Source organism: Trichechus manatus, unplaced genomic scaffold (genome assembly GCF_000243295.1).
Source record: "Trichechus manatus latirostris isolate Lorelei unplaced genomic scaffold, TriManLat1.0 scaffold00015, whole genome shotgun sequence".
Taxonomy (NCBI): Eukaryota; Metazoa; Chordata; class Mammalia; order Sirenia; family Trichechidae; genus Trichechus; species Trichechus manatus.
Window position 1 is genome coordinate 1,317,162 of NW_004443951.1, and position 20,376 is coordinate 1,337,537.

Here is a 20,376-nt window from a genome sequence, read left to right on the forward strand (position 1 = left end):
GGGTGACTTAGGGCAGTTTCTCCCTCTCTGAAGCTCAGGCTCTTCATCTATAAAGTGAGGCTGAAGAGTCCAACCTCAGGTAGCTGTCAGGAGGCCCTCCTGCCCTTTCCTGTGCTGGGAGGCAGGGGCAGAGCTGTTGCCTTGGGCTGGGAGGGACTGCAGCACAGCCACAGGGAGGGTGCAGCCCAGGGTGACACCTCCCGTCCTCCCTCCCCCAGGCCGCCCCTGGTGACAAAGCAGAGAACCTGTGCTGAGTCCACTGCACCTGTACCTGATTCCTGAGACTGGAGCTGGGAGCCAGAGACATGAACAAGATCTTCCCCCAGGTAAGATCTGTCCTGAGACGACTCCAAACCCTGGGGTGAGGAGCAGGCCGTGAAGCAAGGAAGCGTTAAGACTGTGCCTGCTCAGAGTCGCAGATGCAAACAGCCCCCACCCTGCCCTGTGGGCTCACTCTCAGGCTATAGGCAGACCCAACAGATGAAGCAGCTATCCAGCTCAGGGGGCAAGGGCTGGGAGGAGGACAGGGCCCAGGGGAGGAGGGACTGACATTATGGGTGGGGGCATCAGGGAAAGCCTCACCAAGCAGTAGTGCCTGAGCTGGTTTCGAGGATCGTCAGAGGACGCAGTATAGGCAAAGGTGTGCAAGTATGAAGAGGCATGATGAGCTTGGGAGTTCAGTGTGCTGGAGTGAGAGGGGGCAGTGGTTCCACCTAAGGCCCTCAGTGACCAGCACCAAGAGAATTTTCTTCCCTGGGCCTTAGTCTTCCCTTCTAAAAATGTCCACGATCTTTCTGTGCTAAGCCCACCCCTCACTCTGTTCTCTCGGGCAGGGAGCTGTCAATGGCAACGTTGCTACTGAAATCAAATCTCTCCCTGGAGGGAAAGGTAATGGACAGGAGGGCCTGGGTTGGTGCCCTGAGGGGCCCCCCAGGTGGGGCTCCCCTGGGCTGGGCAGCTGGCTATGGAGGAACAAAGAGGGTTCCCTCGAAACTCCCTCTGTCCCTCAGACCTCTACCCCCCATGTAGATGTTGGCGCACAGCTTCCTGGCTGTCGGTGCAGACAGCCACTTGCTTAACAGGGTTGTTCAGTCTCTCCATGCACAAACGTTTATTGAGCACCTACTGTGTGCTGCCTACCTCACAGGCACTGCACCACATGCAGTGCCCACCTGTGGTACAGAGGAAAGAGCTCTGGAGTCAAATCCCTGATTCAGTGGGCAACCTGGGCAATTCTTTTCACCTCTGAGGGATAAAGTGAGGAGGGATCACACACTTATTGAGCACCTATTATGTGCCACTGACTCACTGTGAGACCAGGACAGTTCTCTTTACCTTTATGGAATGCAGGAAGGAAAGAACACCATTTATGGAGCATCTTATTGTGTGCCCTGTCTTGGCCCAGATTTGATCAATGAGGAAACAGATCCAGAGAGGTAGATAACAGTAATAAAGAAGAGGTAAAGGACTGAGTTCCTACTATGTACCTGGCTCTGTATGGGTCTCTGAATACAGGCAACTCTAAGAGGAGGGCTCTGTTATGGGGAGCTGAGGCTCAGAGAGGTTGGGCAACATGGCCAAGGTCACACAGCTGAGAAGAGGGAAAGGCAGGCTTCCAATCTGGACCGGGGCCTGACTGGTTGCAAAGCCCCAGTGCCTTCCATTGCTCCACGCTGGTGTTTGTTTATTTCCAAGTTCTGGCTGATGGTGGGGTGGCTGTGGAACAAATGGGCCTCCTTTTCCCCATCTGCCCAGGGAGGGGATTGGCACCTAAGAGCCTTTCCGGCTTTGAAGTGCAGCATCTTCATCTGGGTGTGAACCTCAATTCTGTCGACACACCCCAGAGTCTCTCCTGTGATCCCACCTTGCACACGGCCTGTGCTGCACAAATATTTGAGGAGCAGCTGCTTGACTGACCAGGACGCCTCTCCTGGCCTGGCTTCCCGCCATCTCCCTGGTTACCTGAGTTTGCCCTGTGTTTGCTGACAACAAGGACACCACCGACTAGGGCCGTGGGGCGGGGTGGTGATCGGTCTTAGATTTGTGCTGAACTCCCACTATTGTCTCCACACCCATCCCAGGCTCCATCGCCAGGCCACCGGCTGTCTCCACACGCCATCCACCAGGCCTTTCCTCCTGCTGTGCCTCTGCTCGGGCCACCCTCTCCTGGCACCCTCCCCTCACCTGCCTGTGGAAATCCCACCCATGCTTCCGAGACCCCTCCATCAAGCACCCCCAGCACCCTGCCCGTGCTTTCTTGTTCTTTTATTTTAGTTTAATGGAAACTTTTACTTTAAGTGCAACATCATACTGAAAAGGGCACAAGTCATAAGGGTACAGTTTGATGTATTTTCACAAACTGAATACACCCATGGAGCCAATGAGAAAAGATCCCTCGTGGTGCAATGGTTAAGTGCTTGGCTGTTCACTGAAAGGCCAGCGGTTTGAACCCACCAGCAGCTTCGAGGGAGAAAAGACCTGCTGATCTCTCCCATAAAGATTACAGCCTAGGAAACCCTATGGGGCAGTTCTACTCTGTCCCATAGGGTCGCTATGAGTTGGAATCGACTCAACAGCATGCAACACCCACAGCCACCCACAGGCGTTAAACTGAATATCACCAGCCCGCAGAAGTCTCCCCTGTAGCCCCTTTCCAGTCACTGCCAAGGGCGGCCGTTATCCTGACGTCCAACAGTCTAGATTCGTTCTGCCTGTGTTGTTTTTACTTTTATTATTATTTTATTGTGGTAAAATAGTGGTGCAACAGTTAAGCACTTGGCTGCTGACTGAAAGGTTGGCAGTTTGTACCCACCCACTGGCAACACGGGAGAAAGACCAGGCAATCTGCTCCTGGAAAGATTACAGCCCAGAAAACCCTATGGGGCAGTTCTACTCTGTCACATGGGGTCACTATGAGTCAAAATTGACTCAACAGCACCTAACAACAACAACATCTATAACAAAACATTTGCCATTTCAACCATTTTTACATGTACAATTCAGTGACGTTAATTACATTCATCCTGTTGTGCAACCATCACCACTATCCATTTCCAAATTATTTCCATCACCTTTAACACAAACTCAGTACCGTTTAAGCAGTAATTCCCATTTCCCCCTCCCACTTAGCCCTGGTAACCACTTAATAAACTTTGACCTCTATGCATTTGCTTATTCTTGATATGAAATATCTAGAATAGGCATTACACTTAACACTTGGCCCTGTGAGCTGCCAGTGTACAGGTACGGGATCTGACGCGTCAGGGAGGCAGCTCTGGAATGGCTCATCAGTTGGAATCTTGGAAAGGACAAGGGTTCTGGTGTCAAGCAGACATGGACTGGCATCCCAGCTCTGCACTGGATTACCTGGAGCCAAGTCATTTTTCTGAGTCTCAGCTTCCTCACGAATAAAGTAAAGAGTTGTTTTGAAAAATAAAATAGCACCTATCAGGGGCCTGATGCGGTTTCTGCTCCATGGTAGGGCTCCACAAGCAGGTGCCCATCTCTTCCTGCCTTCTGAGGTGGCAGTTTCCTCCTGGAGGGACAGGAAGGCTGTGGAGCAGAGGCCTGAGACCCTTATCCGACTCTGCATGCACCAGTTGAGGGACCTGGCCGGGGTGAGCATTTGGTGGGGGGTGGGCTCATGTGTAGAACTGAAGAGCATCATGGAGGGCCTAGGAGCCTCCTCCTCCAGGGATGCCCTCCCTGCCCCCAGCCCACCCTGACAGGTAAGGAGCCTCTTGCAGGGTGGCGATGGGCCTGGTGGGCAGCCCTGGGCCCCAGCGCTGTGGCCATCTCATCACTTCCCAGCAGGCATGTTTCCCTCCCCACACAGCAGGCTGCGGCTCCCTCTGCTGCTCGCGCCGCGGGCCCTGCCTCTCGGCCTCCGTACTGCTCCTGCTGGCAACTCTTGCGGCCCTCATCACCCTAGTGGCCATCTATGGACTCCCACTAGACACACCAGGTCAGGGTGGTTAAGGGAAGGTGGGCCAGACCTGATGGGGAGAGGGCGGGGGGAGGGGGAACAGAGAGATGGGGGAACCCGACCCACCTAGCTTCTCCACTGAGCAAATTTTGGACAATTCCTTGACATTCATTCACAGACACTTGTACACATGCTATTTCTGAACCTCCGTTTGCACATTTGTGAAATGAGTTATTGAGAGAGTCCTGGTCATGCTTTAGGACCCAGCTCTGATGTCACCTCCTCCAGGAAGCCTTCCCTGACCCCCATGCTGGGTTAGGAGCTTCATCTTGGTCCCCACAGCCCCTACACCTCTTCCCACAGCCTGGCCACCCTGGGTGGTGTGTCTATCTCTAGCATACAGGACAAAACCAAACCAAACCCATCGCCGTCAAGTTGATTCCGACTCATAGTGACCCTATAGGACAGAGTAGAACTGCCCCATAGGGTTTCCAAGGAGCACCTGGTGGATTCAAACTGCTGACCTTTTGGTTAGCAGCTATAGCTCTTAACCACTGCGTCACCAGGGTTTCCTAGCATAGAGGACAGGGATGTGTTAATTCATCCTTGCGGCCCTGGCTGCAGTGAGGAACAGCCCCAGGTTTCAGTGGTGAACAACCCCAACATGGTCCCTGACCTCATGGAGCTAACAGTTTGGAAAGCAAGACAGACGTTAATCAAATACACACTAAAGGCAGGGCTCATGGGGCTCTGAGAGTCTGGAACAAGAGCTCTGACCCAGTCCTGAAGGGAGAGTGGGGTTTAGCTAGGGGAGGGGTTGGCAGGAAGAGCATCCCAGGCAGCGGGAACAGCATGTGTGGAGTCCCATAAGTGGGAAGGAGCATGAGAAAACAGAGGGGCTGCAAGAAGGCCAGTAGACGGAAAGGCCTGGAGAGGAGGGTGGGGCCAGGTGCCCAGGGCCTAAAAGGCAGGGAGACCATGATCTGAAGAGCTTGGGAAGGGAGATAAGCTCAGGGTGGAGTGTCACCAGATAGACCTTTCTGAGAGATGGCACTGTAGCCAGGCAGAGAGTGGAAGGGGGCAAGGTGGGAGGAGGGGGTCAAATTCACAGTACTCTGCATGCCTGGGCAGAAGCCTGGCACTGAGGGTGGATGTGACTACGTGAGGATTTGCATTCGTGTGCCTGTGTGAATCTGTGTTTATGTGTGTCTGTGAGCGTGTACTTGTGTGTACATGTGTGCACAGATGTCTCTGTGTATGTGCCTGTGTGTGAGGTACATGTCTGTGTGAGTGTGTGTGCCTGTGTCACTGTGCGTGTCGTGTATCCGTGTGTGGCCATGTGCATGTATGCGCACATGCTGTGTGAGCATGTGTGTGTCAGTGTGTGTACGTCTGCGTGACAACGTGAGCGTCTCTGAGAGCTGGCCCTCACACTAGCTGAGTTAGTGCCAGGAGCTGAGATGTGGTTCACGGGTGTATGAACACACCTGCACAAAAATTCGCTCCCATCACCAACCTGCAGGCACACGTGTATAGCAGTCCTGACCTATAGAGCCAGGGTGATCTCCCACCCTGTCCACCTGTTTCTCTCCTCTAATTCTTTGGGTCAGAACTAGGGGTAGGGTGTCCCTCCATAACTCACTGGGATGGAAGGGAGACTTCCAGAAGGACTTCCAGCTTCAGGGGGCTGCCACCATTCCTGGACACTGGGGAGGCAACCCGACCTCGGGAAGGAGCAGAGTCAGCAGGCCCGTGCCTGTCGCAGCTCTCCGAGCTTTACTTTCTCGTCTATAAAATGGGGCTAATGGTGACACTTCACAGCGTTATTGAGGAAACAATAGAATAAAAGTAGGACAGTGCCTGGCATCCTGTACAGTTGTGCCCAGCTGTAAGGGATTCTGACATAACATCCCCAGCCAGTCCGAACGTACTGCTTCTGAGAACCCACCTGGTGCCAGGGGTTCCCCCATTAAAACCACTCATTAACTCGAACAGCATCCCAGAAATTTCCTCTGAAACTGGAAGTACGTTTTAAATAAAAGAGGGCACCATTACTTATTCTGCATATTCTGTGTTCTAGAGTTATTCACAGAGAAGCTTTTATTTAATCCCCCAACAGTCCTGTGGGGTATTGCCATGATCCCTACTTTATAGACAAGAACCTGAGGCTCAGAGAGGTCAGGTCATCTGGCCAAAGTCACGTGGTAGAATGGGGCTTAAACCCCATCTCTGTTGCCTCAGGTCGGCTCAGGTTGGGGCTCAGGTGAGGGAACTTGAGCAGGTTTGATGGTAGCACCCCCCCAACAAGTGATGCCCTTGTGAGCACCACCCTTGACCCTCGGGGGCTTCCGCCCTGCCCATTCAGGGGCTGTCTTAGTCATCTAGTGCTGCTGTAAGAGAAATACCACAAGTGAATGGCTTTAACAAAGAGAAATTTATTCTCTCACAGTCTAGTAGGCTACAAGTCCAAATTCAGGGCGTCAGCTCCAGGAGAAGGCTTTCTCTCTCTGTCAGCTCTGGAGGAAGGTCCTTGTCATCAGTCTTCCCTTGGTCTGGGAGCATCTCAGTGCAGGAACCTCAGGTCCAAAGGATGCACTCTGCTCCCGGCTCTGCTTTCTTGGGGGTATGAGGACCCCATGTCTCTCTTCTCACTTCTCCCTTTTATGTCTCAAAAGAGATTGGTTTAAGACACTACCTAATCTTGTAGACCTCATCAATATAATTGCCACTAATCTATTTTATTACATCATAGTGATAGAGTTTACAATATATAGGGAAATCACATCAGATGATAAAATACAATACTGGGAATCATGACCTAGCCAAGTTGACAGATATTTTGGGGGGACATAATTCAATCCATGACAGGGGCCCAGGCCTGTGTGACACCTGCTAACAGGACGGGCTTCCTATGCCATGACCAGAGGACCTGCATCCCGGCCAGTGGGGTCTGTGACAGCTTCCGCACCTGTGCCCATGGTGAGGACGAGGATGAGGGCCTGTGCCGTGAGTACCTGCTCAGTCCTGTCCCTTGGGGGCTACCCCCTGACTCCTACTCTCCTGCAGCCATACCAAACCTTGACCGTCCCTGAGCATACTGGGCACCTTCATGTCCCCATGCCTTTGCTTAAACGGTGCCCTTATCCAGGAACGCCAGCCGCCACCTGGTCCCAGTCACACACACATACGTGCCCACGCTAGGGAACGCCTTCCTGCTGTGCATCTCCAAGCCCAGAGAACCTGTGTGCATCCTTCAAGGCAGAGTTCAAGCATTACCTCTCCAGGAAGCTCTCCCCCACTCCCAGACTAGGTGAAGCACCCTCCTCTGGGCTCTCACGGCCCCTGTATTTCCTTCAGTCCCAGCCTGGTCACACTGGTTGTCATGCTCAATTGGCATGTCTATCATTCCCATCAGGATGAGCTTCTCTGGGGCAGGCTTGGTCTGATTGATCTCGGGGTCCTAGTGCCTGGAATAGGGCCTGGCACAGAGTGAGGGGGTCTCCAGAATAGTTTGCTAAATGAATGAGGAAATGAATGGGGAGACCTGGCTCCAGACCTCAGAGACAGGACAGTTCTCAGGGGAAAGGAGACATGGCTACACGGAATAAGTAACAGCATAAATCAGTGCCTGGACCCACAGGAGGGAGAGAGTGTGGTAAGTGGGCGAGGGGAACTGGTGAAGAGAAGGTCTTCGCATCATGGACCCCGAGACTAGAGCTGACCACAAGACGAAGCACTTCTTCCATCACTGGCTGGTTTATCTGTGGGAATATCTTTTCGTATTGAGTTTGGAGCTGCCTCCCAGTAACACCTCTGACTTGTCTCAGCTCTGCCTCTCATCAGCCCTCTCCCCCTACAGACCATGTTTTAATCCATCTCCCATGTTGGTGGCTCTGTATGCTGTCTTGCCCCTCCATGAGCTGTCCCTTCTCCCGGTCACAGCCATTCCCCTTGTGATCCCGTTTTGGGTCCTCCACTCCACCAGTGCTCCCCAGAACACACAGCAACCGCCATGTCCCTCTCCCTGGACAGGCCCCAGAGGCATCCAGGACAATTCTGGCTGGGTCTGGACAGTCCAAGGAACAAAGGCCTGTCCCTTCCCTGGTCTGGGTTTTATACCTCTAGTGATATGGCCTGAGTTTGTGTCAGAGTTTTTAGTGACCCTGTCACACTGCTCCTACCATAGAACCTGCTTTCAAGGAGGGTCCTCTGACTCCCTCTCACAAGGTGTGTGAACCCAGAGCCCCTGAGTTCCGGGGCCCAAATGCAAGATTTTACATTTATTCTTACTATGTTTCAGTTGGAGGAGGCTTCTTGGACTTAAAGGTGTCAAGGAAGACATGTCTGGAGGGAAGAGTAGCACATACTGTGGTGTGGGGTGGGAATGCACAAGAGCTGGGAAGGGAAGAGGAAGGGGGAGGCGACTCCCTGGGCTACTTGTTGTACACAGTGGGTGCACAGGGAAAGAACACTTCTCTCCCCTCGACTTGACCTCTTCCCCCAGGAAACATTCTCCTTGTGCCCATCCTGACTGCAAGGGTAGTCAGGATTATCCACCTCCAGATAGCCCTGAGACAGCTGTGGCCAGTTGTGGACTTCCCCCTGCCTCATCTGTCCCTATGTAGGAGATGTGCCCCAGAGCCTCCCCAGTTTCCTTGTGGCCCACTGTGGAGACCCTACCTTCTGGATTTACTCAGACCAAAGGTGTGACGGGATCAACAGTTGCGGGGACTGTTCGGATGAACTGAGCCCAGGTAGGGGTCTGGGCATGGGCTGGGCTGGGGACGGTGGCCAAGCAGTGGCCAGAGGGCAGGGTCTGCCCAGGGAATCTACGAGGTTCCCCTCTGCAACCCTGGAAGAGCAATCCACCCCTACTTGAATGCCTCCAGTGGTGAGGTGCTCACTACCACTCCCAGTGCCTTCTTCTGGAGGTTCATTCTTCTTTGGTGGGAATTTCCCTTCAAGGGCACTTGAGGAAACTGGGGCCCAGAGAGTAGTCATCCAAAGAGTTTATGACCCAGCTGGAATTTGAACCTGGGCCTCCCTCATCACTTCCACTAGCCCTGTGAGGGAAGCAGGACAGGAATCACTATCTCCAATTTATATGTAGGTAAACTGAGGCTCAGAGAGAAGAAGGGGCTTAATACAATGAGTGACAGGAAGGGAGCTTAGGTGTAAACCCAAGTGTTCTGACTCCAAGTCTTTTCAGTACTCCAGAGTTGTTGTTTTTTTTTTAAATAAGCACGTGTCTTAGTTATCCAGTGCTGCTATAACAGAAATACCACAAGTGAATGGCTTTAACAAACAGAGATTTACTCTCTCACAGCCTAGGAGGCTAGAAGTCTGAATTCAGGGCGCCAGCTCCGGGGCAAGGCTTTCTCTGTCAGTTCTCGGGGCAGATCCTTGTCATCAATCTTCCCCTGGTCTAGGAGCTTCTCATCACAGGGACCCGGGGTCCAAAGGACACACTCCCTCCCTGCTCTGCTTTCTTAGTGGTAGGAGGTCCCTTTCTTTTATATCTCAAAAGAGATTGACTCAGGACGCAACCTAATTCTATAGATTGAGTCCTGCCTCATTAACATAACTTCTCTAATCCTGCCTCATTGACATCATAGAGTTTAGGATTTACAACACATAGGATAATCACATCAGGTGACAAAATGGTGAACAACCACACAATGCTGGGAATCATGGCTTAGCCAAGATGACACATTTTTGGAGGACACAATTCAATCCATAACAGCACACATGAATATCTGAGCCTTCACCATGTGTCTAGCACTTTGCCTGTCTTCCTTTGCTTAGTAACAACCTTGAGCAGATGAGGAAATGGAGGCTCAGACAGGGTGAGCAACTTGTCCAAGATTACACAGCCTGTGAGTTAGGAAGACTAGATTCTTTCTGCTGTAGGGAAATAAGGAATACAGTCAACCCCAAATCAGACGGGGTGGGGCTATGAGGCTCTGTGGCAGGTTCAGAGCTAGGCAGTGCCCTGGGGAACAGGGCATTCCAGGACACACCAGCCAACTCCTGTTTCCCCAGTGACCATGTGCCCATCCTGTGGTCCCGGGTGGTGGCGCTGCACCCCAACTGTCTTCAAGTATTGCGACTGCATCCCAAGGAGTCTCTGCCGAGACCACGTGCAGCACTGCTCCGACTGGTCCGATGAGTATTCCTGCCCTGGACCCTGAGTGGGGCCCCCAGGCTAGAGTAGGAGGAGGTTGGATGGAATGACATGGAGAAGCCTTCACATGTGCATCGAATCCTAGAACATGAGGGCAGGAAGGAGCCTTTGAGATCATGCAGTGCGATCTGTGTACCTTCTTTAAATAGAAATTACCTCTCCTGCTTTCAAGTTGTTCAGGCTCTGATTGAATACCTGCAGCACCAGGGAGCTCACCACCATGTTAGGCAGCTCCCAACAAAGATGAAGACTTCCGTGATTTTAGAGCTGCTTCTACACAGAGGAAATCCGCTCCCTCTGCTCCAGGACATGCAGGTCACGAATTTTTTACCCCTTGGAGAGCAGACAGGTCTGGGGTTTAAACGCCAAGCAGAGGAGTTTAGCCCTTTTGGATGGCGCCCATGTGAAACGTGTGTCACTTTTTGCCCCTTTAGTACCTAAGGCAGACATTGCTAATCAATCATGCTAGGCGTGGCTGCAGCCTTAGTATTTTTCTCAACTCAGTAATCCTAGCAGGCCCTACTGATATATCATGTGAGATTACTCACGAGACAGGGTATTTGTCATTTGGCCAGTGGGAAGCCATCCCAGGAGGCTCTGAGATCCTCACTGCCCCTCTGTCCCATTCTCCATCCTCCCCACCCTCCACCTCCCAGCCCTGCTCCTGCCCATGACCAGCTGCCCAGATTCTGGAAGCCGGGATCATATTTTGGTCCTGGAGCCTGAGTGAATGAGCTGTTTCTTGGCACACCCTTCCAGCTTCACAACATTCAGGCAGGCAAGGATGGATATCGCCATTAAATAGATGAGAAAACTGAGGCCCAAGTGGGGGTGGGGTGGGGTGGGGTGGGCGATGGCTTGCTCAGGATCACAAGCAAAGTCCTTGCTGGAACTGGGACTCAAACTATGGAGTCCCAGCTCAGAGCCTTTCCTGCTACCAGAGTGATGATACCTTGGCCAGGGCGGAGTCCACGCGAGATATTAAAAAAAGGTTCACTTGAAGGTCAGAAAGTGCCCCACCCTTATTCTGAAAAAGACTTGGAATCTGCCAGTGAGAAGGTTCCCGTTGAGGGAGACACAGTTCCCCCCACCCCAAATCTGAAATTAAGGAGCTCTGGTGGCGCAACAGTTTAGAACTCAGCTGCTAAATAAAAGTTGGCGGTTCGAACCCACCCAGCCACTACGTGGGAGAAAGACCTGGAGACCTGCTCCTGTAAAGATTACAGCCTAGGAAACTCTATGGGGCAGTTCTACTCTGTCACACAGGGTCGCTATGAGTCGGAATCTACTTGGTAGTACACAACAACGTCTGAAATTAATAAAATCGGTTACATGTATCAGTCTCTTGTGAGCTTTGAACTGAAAATGGGCATCTGAGAGACTGGTGAGCTCTGGCTCATTCACAACCTCATTCAATCATTCATTCATTCGCTCATCAAGCAGTCTCTGAGAACCTGCTCTGGGCCAAGCTGTGTGTCGGGTTCCGGGCACCCAGAAGTGGAGATGCCCAGATCCCAGGACACAGAGCTTGGGGTCTTGGAGGAGACACCCTCACACCATGGTGAGATCGGTTGGACAGCAGGAAATGCAGGGCTGAGGATACCAAGAAGGAGTCTCCAGAAGCCAAGACACAATCATGTTTCTCACCCTGCTGCTCCCCAGGGTACCCTCGGCTCCGGCATCTTTTGCTGAATTTCTCTTCAACTGCAGCACAAGCGAGTCATCTTTAGTTCTAATGACTGAACCAGAGGAGGCTTCCTTCCCAGAAAGAGAGGCATTTGAGTTGGACTCAAAAGGGCTAGGAGAATTCCAGGGGTAGAGACGGAGGAGAAGCACATTCCAGGCTGAGGGGTCCACGTAAACAAACGTGTACTGAACAGCACAGCCAGGGAATGCCCAGCAGCCCAGAGTGGCCTAAGCATGGGGTGGAGGGAAGGAGACAGTAGGAGGCGGGGCCAGAGAGGTAAGCAGGGCTGGATCTTGAAGCGCATAATGTGCCACACTTTATCCCAAAGGCAGTGGGTAGCATCAAGGAGTAATAAGCAAGAACTGTCTGGGGCTTCGATGACCTTTAATTGCGAGAGTCCAAGAAAGAAATGCCAAGGTCTCAGACCAGATGGGCAGAGAAGAGGGGTGGTTAGGGCTATTTACAGGTAGAAGCCATGGGCCTCAGGGCCTACTGGGGGCAGGGTGGAGGCTGAGTAAGACCGAGGAGTCCAGGATGCCTGGGAAGGGGCTCCTGGAAGCCTCTCCTGGCTGATGCTCTCTCCGATGGGATGCCAGTCTCAAGGGGAAGAGAGGGTCGAATTGGTCCCTGAGGAACAAGTAAAGCTCCAGAGGCTCACTCCAGTGCTCTAATGCCAATGGGTTCCTGAATCCAGGAAGCCCTGAGCATCAGTTGTTGAGACAGCATTGCTGGGGAGAACCTATGGGAAGCTGGGCCAGACGGTGAACCTGAGCCTATGTTTGCTCAGACCAAGTCAGCCCCATGGTTCAGGTGTCTGGAAAGCACCCAGTTCTCGGCAGGAGCTGGTGGTGCTGCGGTTGGGCCCAGTGGAAGAGAGGTAGGTGGATCCTCAGCGATCACCCAGTCCTGGGCTTCTTCCGTGTCCTGCAGCTGTTCTCAGAAAAACGCCCAGAGGCACCAATACCACAGGTTGCATTAATTTTACCACCCTTCCCCTAAACCAATCCCATCCAGAGGCCCCTGGGGGTTAAAAAGCTTCATTTTTCAGGATGGGGAAACTGAGGCTAAGACAAAGTTATCTGGGTCAGTAGCAAAGCAAGGACTAAAAACCAGGTATTCAGGTGCACACGGAGCCCTGGTGGCACAGTGGTTAAGAGCTACGGCTGCTAACGAAACGCTTGGCAGTTCAAATCCACCAGCTGCTCCTTGGAAATCCTATGGGGCAGTTCTACTCTGTCCTCTAGGGTCTCTATGTGTCAGAATCGACCCGACGGCAATGGGTTTTGGTAGGGGCACGCAGTTAGCATTATTGAACACTTACTATGTACCAGGCACCAGAACGTAGTAATCTCACAACTGTCTAGTCTTCACAACCGTCTTTATGCTGAGGTTTAGAAGCAGCTTGTTGAAGGGCGTATGTCTGGTGTACTGACTGTGAAGTCTAGGCACTTAGCCACAATAGTTCACTGTATTATGCTATGTCTCGGGAGGTCTGGGAAGGCTTCATAGTGGAGGTGACACCCGAGCAGGGCCTTGGAGGAGGATTAGGAACAGCCAGGTGGGAAGCAGGGAAAGGGCATTCCAGGTTGAAGAGATGCATGAGTACAGCACTGCTTGGGGGCCCGGCAACTGAGGGAGCATGAAGTAGTCCAGTGTGATTGGAGTATGAGGAGAGGTCTTGGGTCTGGGCTGCAGAGAGTGAACTTGATTTGGAGGTAGTGGGTTGCTGGCAGAGGTGTTCAGCAGGAGGTACACATCTGATTCCTCCTACTGAGGAGGGTCGTAAAAGAAGGCTCTCCTCATCTGAACATCAGGAATAAGGATATGTCACCAGACTATCTTGCAGTCTTACTAAGAGGAAAAAGTGGGATCCTGAATGTAAACACCATTTGGAAACAGTACAGACTCATGCAGCAGAAAGAGAAGCGACAAGCACTGTGCTGTTGTTAGTTGCCACAGAGTCGATTCCGACGCACGGCGACCCCGTGTGTGCAGAGTAGAGCTGCTCCATAGGGTTTTCAAGCCTATGACCTTTCAGAAGCAGATCGCCAGGACTGTCTTCCGAAGCGCCTCTGGGTAGGTTCCCACTGCCAACCTTTCAGCTAGTAGCTGAGCACTTAACCGTTCGCGCCATCCAGGAACTCCAAGCACTATACTAGGGGCTTTAATTAATATTAACGGCCAGTATTTATTGAGCAGTTAGTGCATGTCAGGCACTGTTCCAAACCTCTGTATGTCTCATCTCTGGTATCATTTTCTGTAATCCTCACAATCACTCCAGGATGCTGATTTGGTTATCTGCACTTTACAAATGAGGAAACTGAGGCATAGAGACGTAAAGAGCTTGCCTAAGATCACACAGCTTTTAAAAGCAGAGCCAGGATTCAAATCTTGACAGGCCTAAAGCCAGAGGTGACCACATCCCCCGCTTGGTGTCTCACTTCTTCTCAGCCAGGTCTCCCTAGATGGGAAAGCTAGATCCCAGGCCAGGGGGCGGCAGCCTGTAAACAGAAGGTAGCGTTGGCAGGAGAACTGGTGTTTGTTCTTTTCTTGTTTGTCGGTTCTTCCTTTCAGATTGGAGCAGTTGCCGTAGCAACCTCCCAAACAGCACTCTGTAAGCCAGCACCAGAAAGACACAGGGCCCAGGGTAGCCAGGCAGGCCCCTCCTCCAGCTTGTTTCGACAGCGCAGGGGATTTAATGCCACAGCCTGGAGCAAGAGCCCAGGCAGTCAGCGTCAATATTTGCCATCTCCCAGCCTCCTGGCCCCCGCTCCAAGATCAGTACTTTAAGAACAACAGATTCTTTGCTGTGCAAACACAAAGGGATAGATGAATGGAATTTAAAGTGGCTCATGCTGCGCCCCAGGGTCTAGACTGGAAATCTGGTCTGGTTTAACCCTTTGCCGTTGCTGTTTGCCTGGTACTCTTCTTTCATCCTTAGACTTACAGAACCACAGATGTCAGAGCTGGCGAGGATCTGAGAGCAGCCAGGTTTTTGACAAAGGAGGACACTGCTTCCCAGGGAGGGAAGGGACCAGCCCACAGCTGCACTGCCTGGTGGGCTGTCGCTGGGATTTTGAGACTCCTGGGGCCAACTGAGCAACAACCGGTCAAGGTAGAAGTGATTCCTTTTTCTAAAAAAAATACTTACTGAGATAATTTACATACAATGAAATGCACAGATTTAAGTGTATAGTACAATGAGTTTTTTAGAAAAAGCTTTATTAAGTTGTAATTGATACACAGTAAGCTATACAAGGTCAGCAGTTTGAATCCACCAGCCGCTCCTTGGAAACCCTATGGGGCCATTCTACTGTGTCCTATAGGGTCGCTATGAGTCGGAGTTGACTGGATGGCAACGGAAATGGGAAATACATATTAAAAGTATACAATCTGATAAGTTTTGACTATCCCCACAGTGAAGATAGTGAACAAATCCATCACCCTCAAAAGTTCCTTCGTGCCCTTTGCAGTACCTCTCTGCCCCCTGCACATCCCATTCTCAGGCAACTGATGTATTTTCTGTTATTTTCCTGGAATTTTATATAAATGGAATCGTACTGTATGTACTCCTTTTTTTGTCTGGTTTATTTCAGTCAGAAAAACTCTTTTGAGACGTATCCATATTCTAGCTTGTACAATAGTTTGTTCTTTTTTATTGTTGAGTAATGTTTCATTGTATGGATATGCCACAATTTTGTTATCCATTCATTTGTTGATGGTTGGGTTATTTCCAGTTTGGGCTGAAAAATGAAGTTGCCATGAAAATTTGCGTACAAGCCTTTATATGGACATATGGTTTCATTTATCTTCTATAAATATCTAGGAGTGGAATGATCGGATGTGGTAGGCATATGTTTAACTTTTTATGAAACTGCCTTTTTCCGAAGTGGTTATATTATTTTATGTTCACACTATTAGAATATGAAAGTTGCAGTTGCTCTATGTCCTCGCCAATACTTGGTATAGTTAGTTTTTATAATTTTAGCCATTCTAGTGTAGTAGTAAAGGAGCCTTGGTGGTGCAAATGGTTAAGCACTCGGCTGCTAACTGAAAGGTTGACAGTTCAAACCCACCCAGCGGCTCTGTGGCAGGCACTATGAGTAGGAATCTATTTGGCAGCGCCTAATAGCAAGTGTATTAGTATCTCATCGTGCTTTTACTTTGCCTTTCAATAATAACTAAGGATGTTGAGCATCTTTTCATGTGCTTCTTTGGCATCTGTCTATCTTTCTTGGTGAAGACTCTATTCAAATCTTTTTCCACTTTTTTTTTAATTGGATTGCTTGTTTTCTCAATATTGTGTTTTGAGAGTTCTTTATATACTCATGTCTTATATGAGATATATGATTTGAAAATAATTTCTCCCAGTCTGTGGCTTGTCTGTAACCTGAACCCACAAAAGGAGCCCCTGTCACTCCCATTCCTTAACAGTTAAGCGCTTGACTATTAGCTGAAAGGCTGGCGGATCCAACCCACCCAGAGGACTGGCGATCTGCTTCCAAAGGGTCATAGCCTTGAAAACTCTACGGAACAGCTCTATTCTGCACACACGGTGTCGCCATGAGTGGGAATCGACTCGACAGCAACTAACAACAACAACAACATATATGAACAATTTTTTCAAAGGTGTAAAGGCAATTCAGTAGAGAAAGGATTATCTTTTCAACAGATGGTGCTGGAACGACTGGATTCCATATACAATAAACATTAATTTTGATCCACTTCTCATACCATATACAAAAATTAACTTAAAATGGATCGTAGACCTAAATGTTGTCGTTGTTTTTAGCTGCTGTGTGGTCGATTCCCACTCATGGCGACCCCATGGGTGCAGAGTTGAACTGCTTCATAGGGTTTTCAAGGCTGTGACCTTTTGGAAGCAGATCACCAGGCTGTCTTCCGAGGAGTCTCTGGGGGAGTTCGAACTGCTAACATTTTGGCTAGTAGTTGAGTACTTAACTGTTTGCACCCTTCAGAGACTCCTTGTCCATATTTATGTGCGTCTATTTCAGGACTCTCTGGTCTGTTCCATTGACTGTTTGTCAATCTTCATGCCAATACCATGCTGTCTTGATTACTGTAGCTTCAGAATAAATCTTGAAGTCAGGCGGCGTTAGTCCTCCTACTTTGTTCATGTTCAAAGTTGTTTTGCTATTGTAGGTCCTTTGCATTTCCATATGAATTTTAGAACCAGCTTGTCAATTTCTATTTCAAAAAGTCTCCTAGGAGAATGATGATGCAACATGAAAAATGTAACCTGTGTCAATGAATTGTACATGTAGAAATTGTTGAATAGGTGCGTTTTGCTGTGTATCTTTTCAATAAAAATAAAAATAAATATTTTTGAAACAGTCTCCTAGGATTTTGATTGGGGTTGCATTGAAACTATAAATCAGGTTGGAAATAATTGACATCTTAACAACATTGAGTCTTCTGACCTAACTTTTCTCAGCAATGTTTTATAGGTTTCACTGTACAGATCTTGCACGTCTTTTGTCAGATTTATTCCTAAGTATTTTATCTTTTTTGATAAATGATGTTGTTTTGTAATTTTAATTCCCGATTGTTCATTGGTAAAATATAGAAATAAAATTAATTTGCATATATTGATCATGCATCCTACATCCTTATTAAGCTCATTATTTCTAGAAGATCTTTTGTAGAATCCACCAGATTTTCTACACAGATAATCATGTCATCTGTGAATAAAGTTAGTTCTAGTTTTTTCAGTCTTGATGACTTATTTCTGTTTCCTGTCTTATTGCACTGGACATGCACAATGTTGAATAGGAATGCTGAGAGCACACATCCTTGTCTTGATCCTGATCTTAAGGAGAAAGCATTCAGTCTTTCACTACTAAGTATGATGTTAGCTGTAGGTTTTATGTTGATGACTTTTATCAGGTTGAGAGAGTTTCCTTCTATTCTAGTATGCCGAAAGATTGTATCAGGAATGGATGTTGAATTTTTTCAAATGCTTTTTCTGCATCTGTTGCAATGATCATATATTTCATTTTGTTTGCTAATATGGTGAATTACATTAACTTATTTTGAAATTTTAAACTAATCTTGCATTCCTAGGATAAACCTCACTTAGTCATCCTTTATGTATATATATTGTTAGATTCAATTTGCTAAAATTTTATTAAGAATTTTTGCATCTGTGTTCATGAGGGATATTGGTCTGTGTTTTTCTTATCAGGTTTTGATATCAGAGTAATGCTGGCTTCGTAGAATGGATTGGGAAGTGTTCCCTCCTCTATAGTTTTCTGGAATAGTTTGCATAGAATTGGTATTATTTCTTCCTTAAATGATTGGTAGAATTCCCTAGTGAAGCCATCTGGCCTTGGGATTTTCTTTTTGGGAAGATTTTTAACTAAAAATTCAATTTCTTTAATAAAATAGGACTATTCAGATTATCTGTTTGTTCTTGAGTGAGCTTTGGTAGTTTATGTCTTTCATGGAATTTGTCCATTTCTTCAAGGTTGTTGAATTTATTGCTATACAGTTATTTGTAATATTACCTTATTATCCTTTTAAAACCCGCAGAATCTGTAATGATGTCTCCACTTTCATTCCTGATAGTAATTTGTGTCTTCATTCTTTTTTTCCTCATCAGCTTGGCTAGAGGTTTATCAATTTTATTGATTTTCTCAAAGAATCAGCTGTTGGTTTCATTGATTTTCTCTGTTGTTTTTCTGTTTCCCATTAATATTCATTCTGATATTTATCATTTCCTTTCTTCTGCTTACTTTGGGTTTCATTTGCTCTTCTTTTTCTAGTTTCTTAAAGTAGAAGCTGAAGTAATTGATTGAGGGCATTCTTCTTTTCTAACATAGGTATTTCATGCTATAAATTTCTCCCTAAGTACTGCTTTAGCAGCATCCCATTAATTTTGATATGTTGTGCTTCCATTTTCATTCAGGTCAAAATTCCTTTTCCTACTGAGTCAAAAATCTGTCTCTCTTTAATTAGTCTGGATCCATAAAACATATCTGTTCCCTCTGCCCCAGGAAAGTCCTTCCTCTTAAAACAGTTGACTGTGTCCTCCTGAGACTTTTTAAGCTGCACAGCCCCAAGGTCTTTAGCTGTTCCCCCTGGAACCCAGGTTTTCAGTCTCGTGAACAAGCCTACATGCAGAGCTGAACATGGCTGCCTTCATTCACCCATCGCTTTGCTTCCTCTTGCTCCATGTAAGTCAGCGTTGAGCTGGCATGGCCACTGTTTTCCTGAAGGGTAAGAAGTGAAACAGCCTGGAGTCCTGGAAGCTACAGCCCAGTCTTCTTCTCTACTGGCTTGTTCCTTGTAGCAAATAAACATGCACTGGTCTTTCTAATATTAAAACAGCTTTCCTCTGTGCCAGGTTCTCCTCTGGCTGGGAAAGTATTCCCAACTCCAAATCAAATCACTTGTGTCTGTGTCTTCCTTGACTTCTCTGCACCAGGTCACATAGCTAAGCACCTCCTAATGTCTCACCTCTTTTGCCTTCTGTAATGGTGCACTGTCCTGGTTACCTCCTTCTTTAATCATTCTTTCTCAGTCATGGCTTGCTCTATGTTCCTTTAAATGTTGCTATTCCCTAGGGCTCCATCCTTAGCTGTCTGTTCACCACATTCTGTCTCAGTGGTTCATAATCTTTTGGGTTTATTTCCCCCTTTGAGAATGTGATGAAGGCTCTGAATCCTCTCCATGTGAAAAAAATCCACATTCACCTAAGCACACAACATTCTGCATATCATTCCAGGTTCTTAACCCAAAGCTTATTTTTCCTGCCTGATTTCATTCCCACTCCTGGTTTCTTCCCAAACTCCCTACCAGATCCATAGCTATCTTGACCCCCAGATTAATAGATCAGTAGTCTCCTGGACAGCTTCATCTGGTTGTCCCACCAAAACCAACCCAAACCCACTGCCATAGAGTTGATTACAACTCATAGTGAGCCCATAGGGTTTCCAAGGCTGTAAATCTCTGCGGAAGCAGACTGCCACATCTTTCTCCCGCAGAGCCACTGGTGGTTTTGAACTACCAACCTTTTGGTTAGCAGTCAGTCGTTTTAACCACTGAGCCACCAGGGCTCCTTTGTTATCCCACAGGCATCTCGAACTCTACAAACCCAAAACTGAACTCATCTGACCCCTGAACTTTTTCTCTTCCAGTGCCCTCATCTCAGTGTCTGGCACCTCCATCCACCTAGCTACTTATCTCAGGCTTTGTTGTTGTTAGTTGCCATTGAGTTGGCTCTGACTCATGGCAACCTTATGCATAACAGAATGAAACACTGCCTGGTAACCCTGATATCATCTTTGGCATTCCCTCTCCCCTAGGTCAACACCAAATCCTTTCTGTTCTACCAAGCTCCATAGAAGCAGTGTTGTTCACTAAGTGATCCCCGTCATCGAGCAGGGTGCCTGAGTCGTAACAGGTACTCAACCTATATGTACTGAGTGAATGATTACACCTCCATCCTTAATTTCTTCTATAACCCAGTAGTTTTTGAGCAAGGTATTGTTCAGTTTCCATGTGTTTGATTTTTTTTTTCCTTTTTCTGTTGTTGATTTCTACTTTAATGGCTTTATG

General features: G+C 48.5%; 1 protein-coding gene across 3 annotated transcripts; it reads left to right on the forward strand.

Moving 5' to 3' along the window:
* Nucleotides 1–305: 305 nt before the first annotated feature.
* On the forward strand, nucleotides 306–10,116 carry LDLRAD1 (low density lipoprotein receptor class A domain containing 1). Of its 3 annotated transcripts, XM_004371707.1 has the most exons (6): nucleotides 306–326; nucleotides 834–888; nucleotides 3,836–3,964; nucleotides 6,794–6,931; nucleotides 8,551–8,679; nucleotides 9,968–10,116. In XM_004371707.1, exons 1-6 carry the CDS (start codon nucleotides 306–308, stop codon nucleotides 10,114–10,116), a joined length of 621 nt encoding a protein of 206 aa, XP_004371764.1. The 3 variants fall into 3 exon arrangements, with proteins under 3 accessions (XP_004371764.1, XP_004371765.1, XP_004371766.1); XM_004371708.1 differs by lacking the exon at nucleotides 3,836–3,964; XM_004371709.1 differs by lacking the exons at nucleotides 3,836–3,964; nucleotides 6,794–6,931.
* The last annotated feature ends 10,260 nt before the right edge of the window (nucleotides 10,117–20,376 follow it).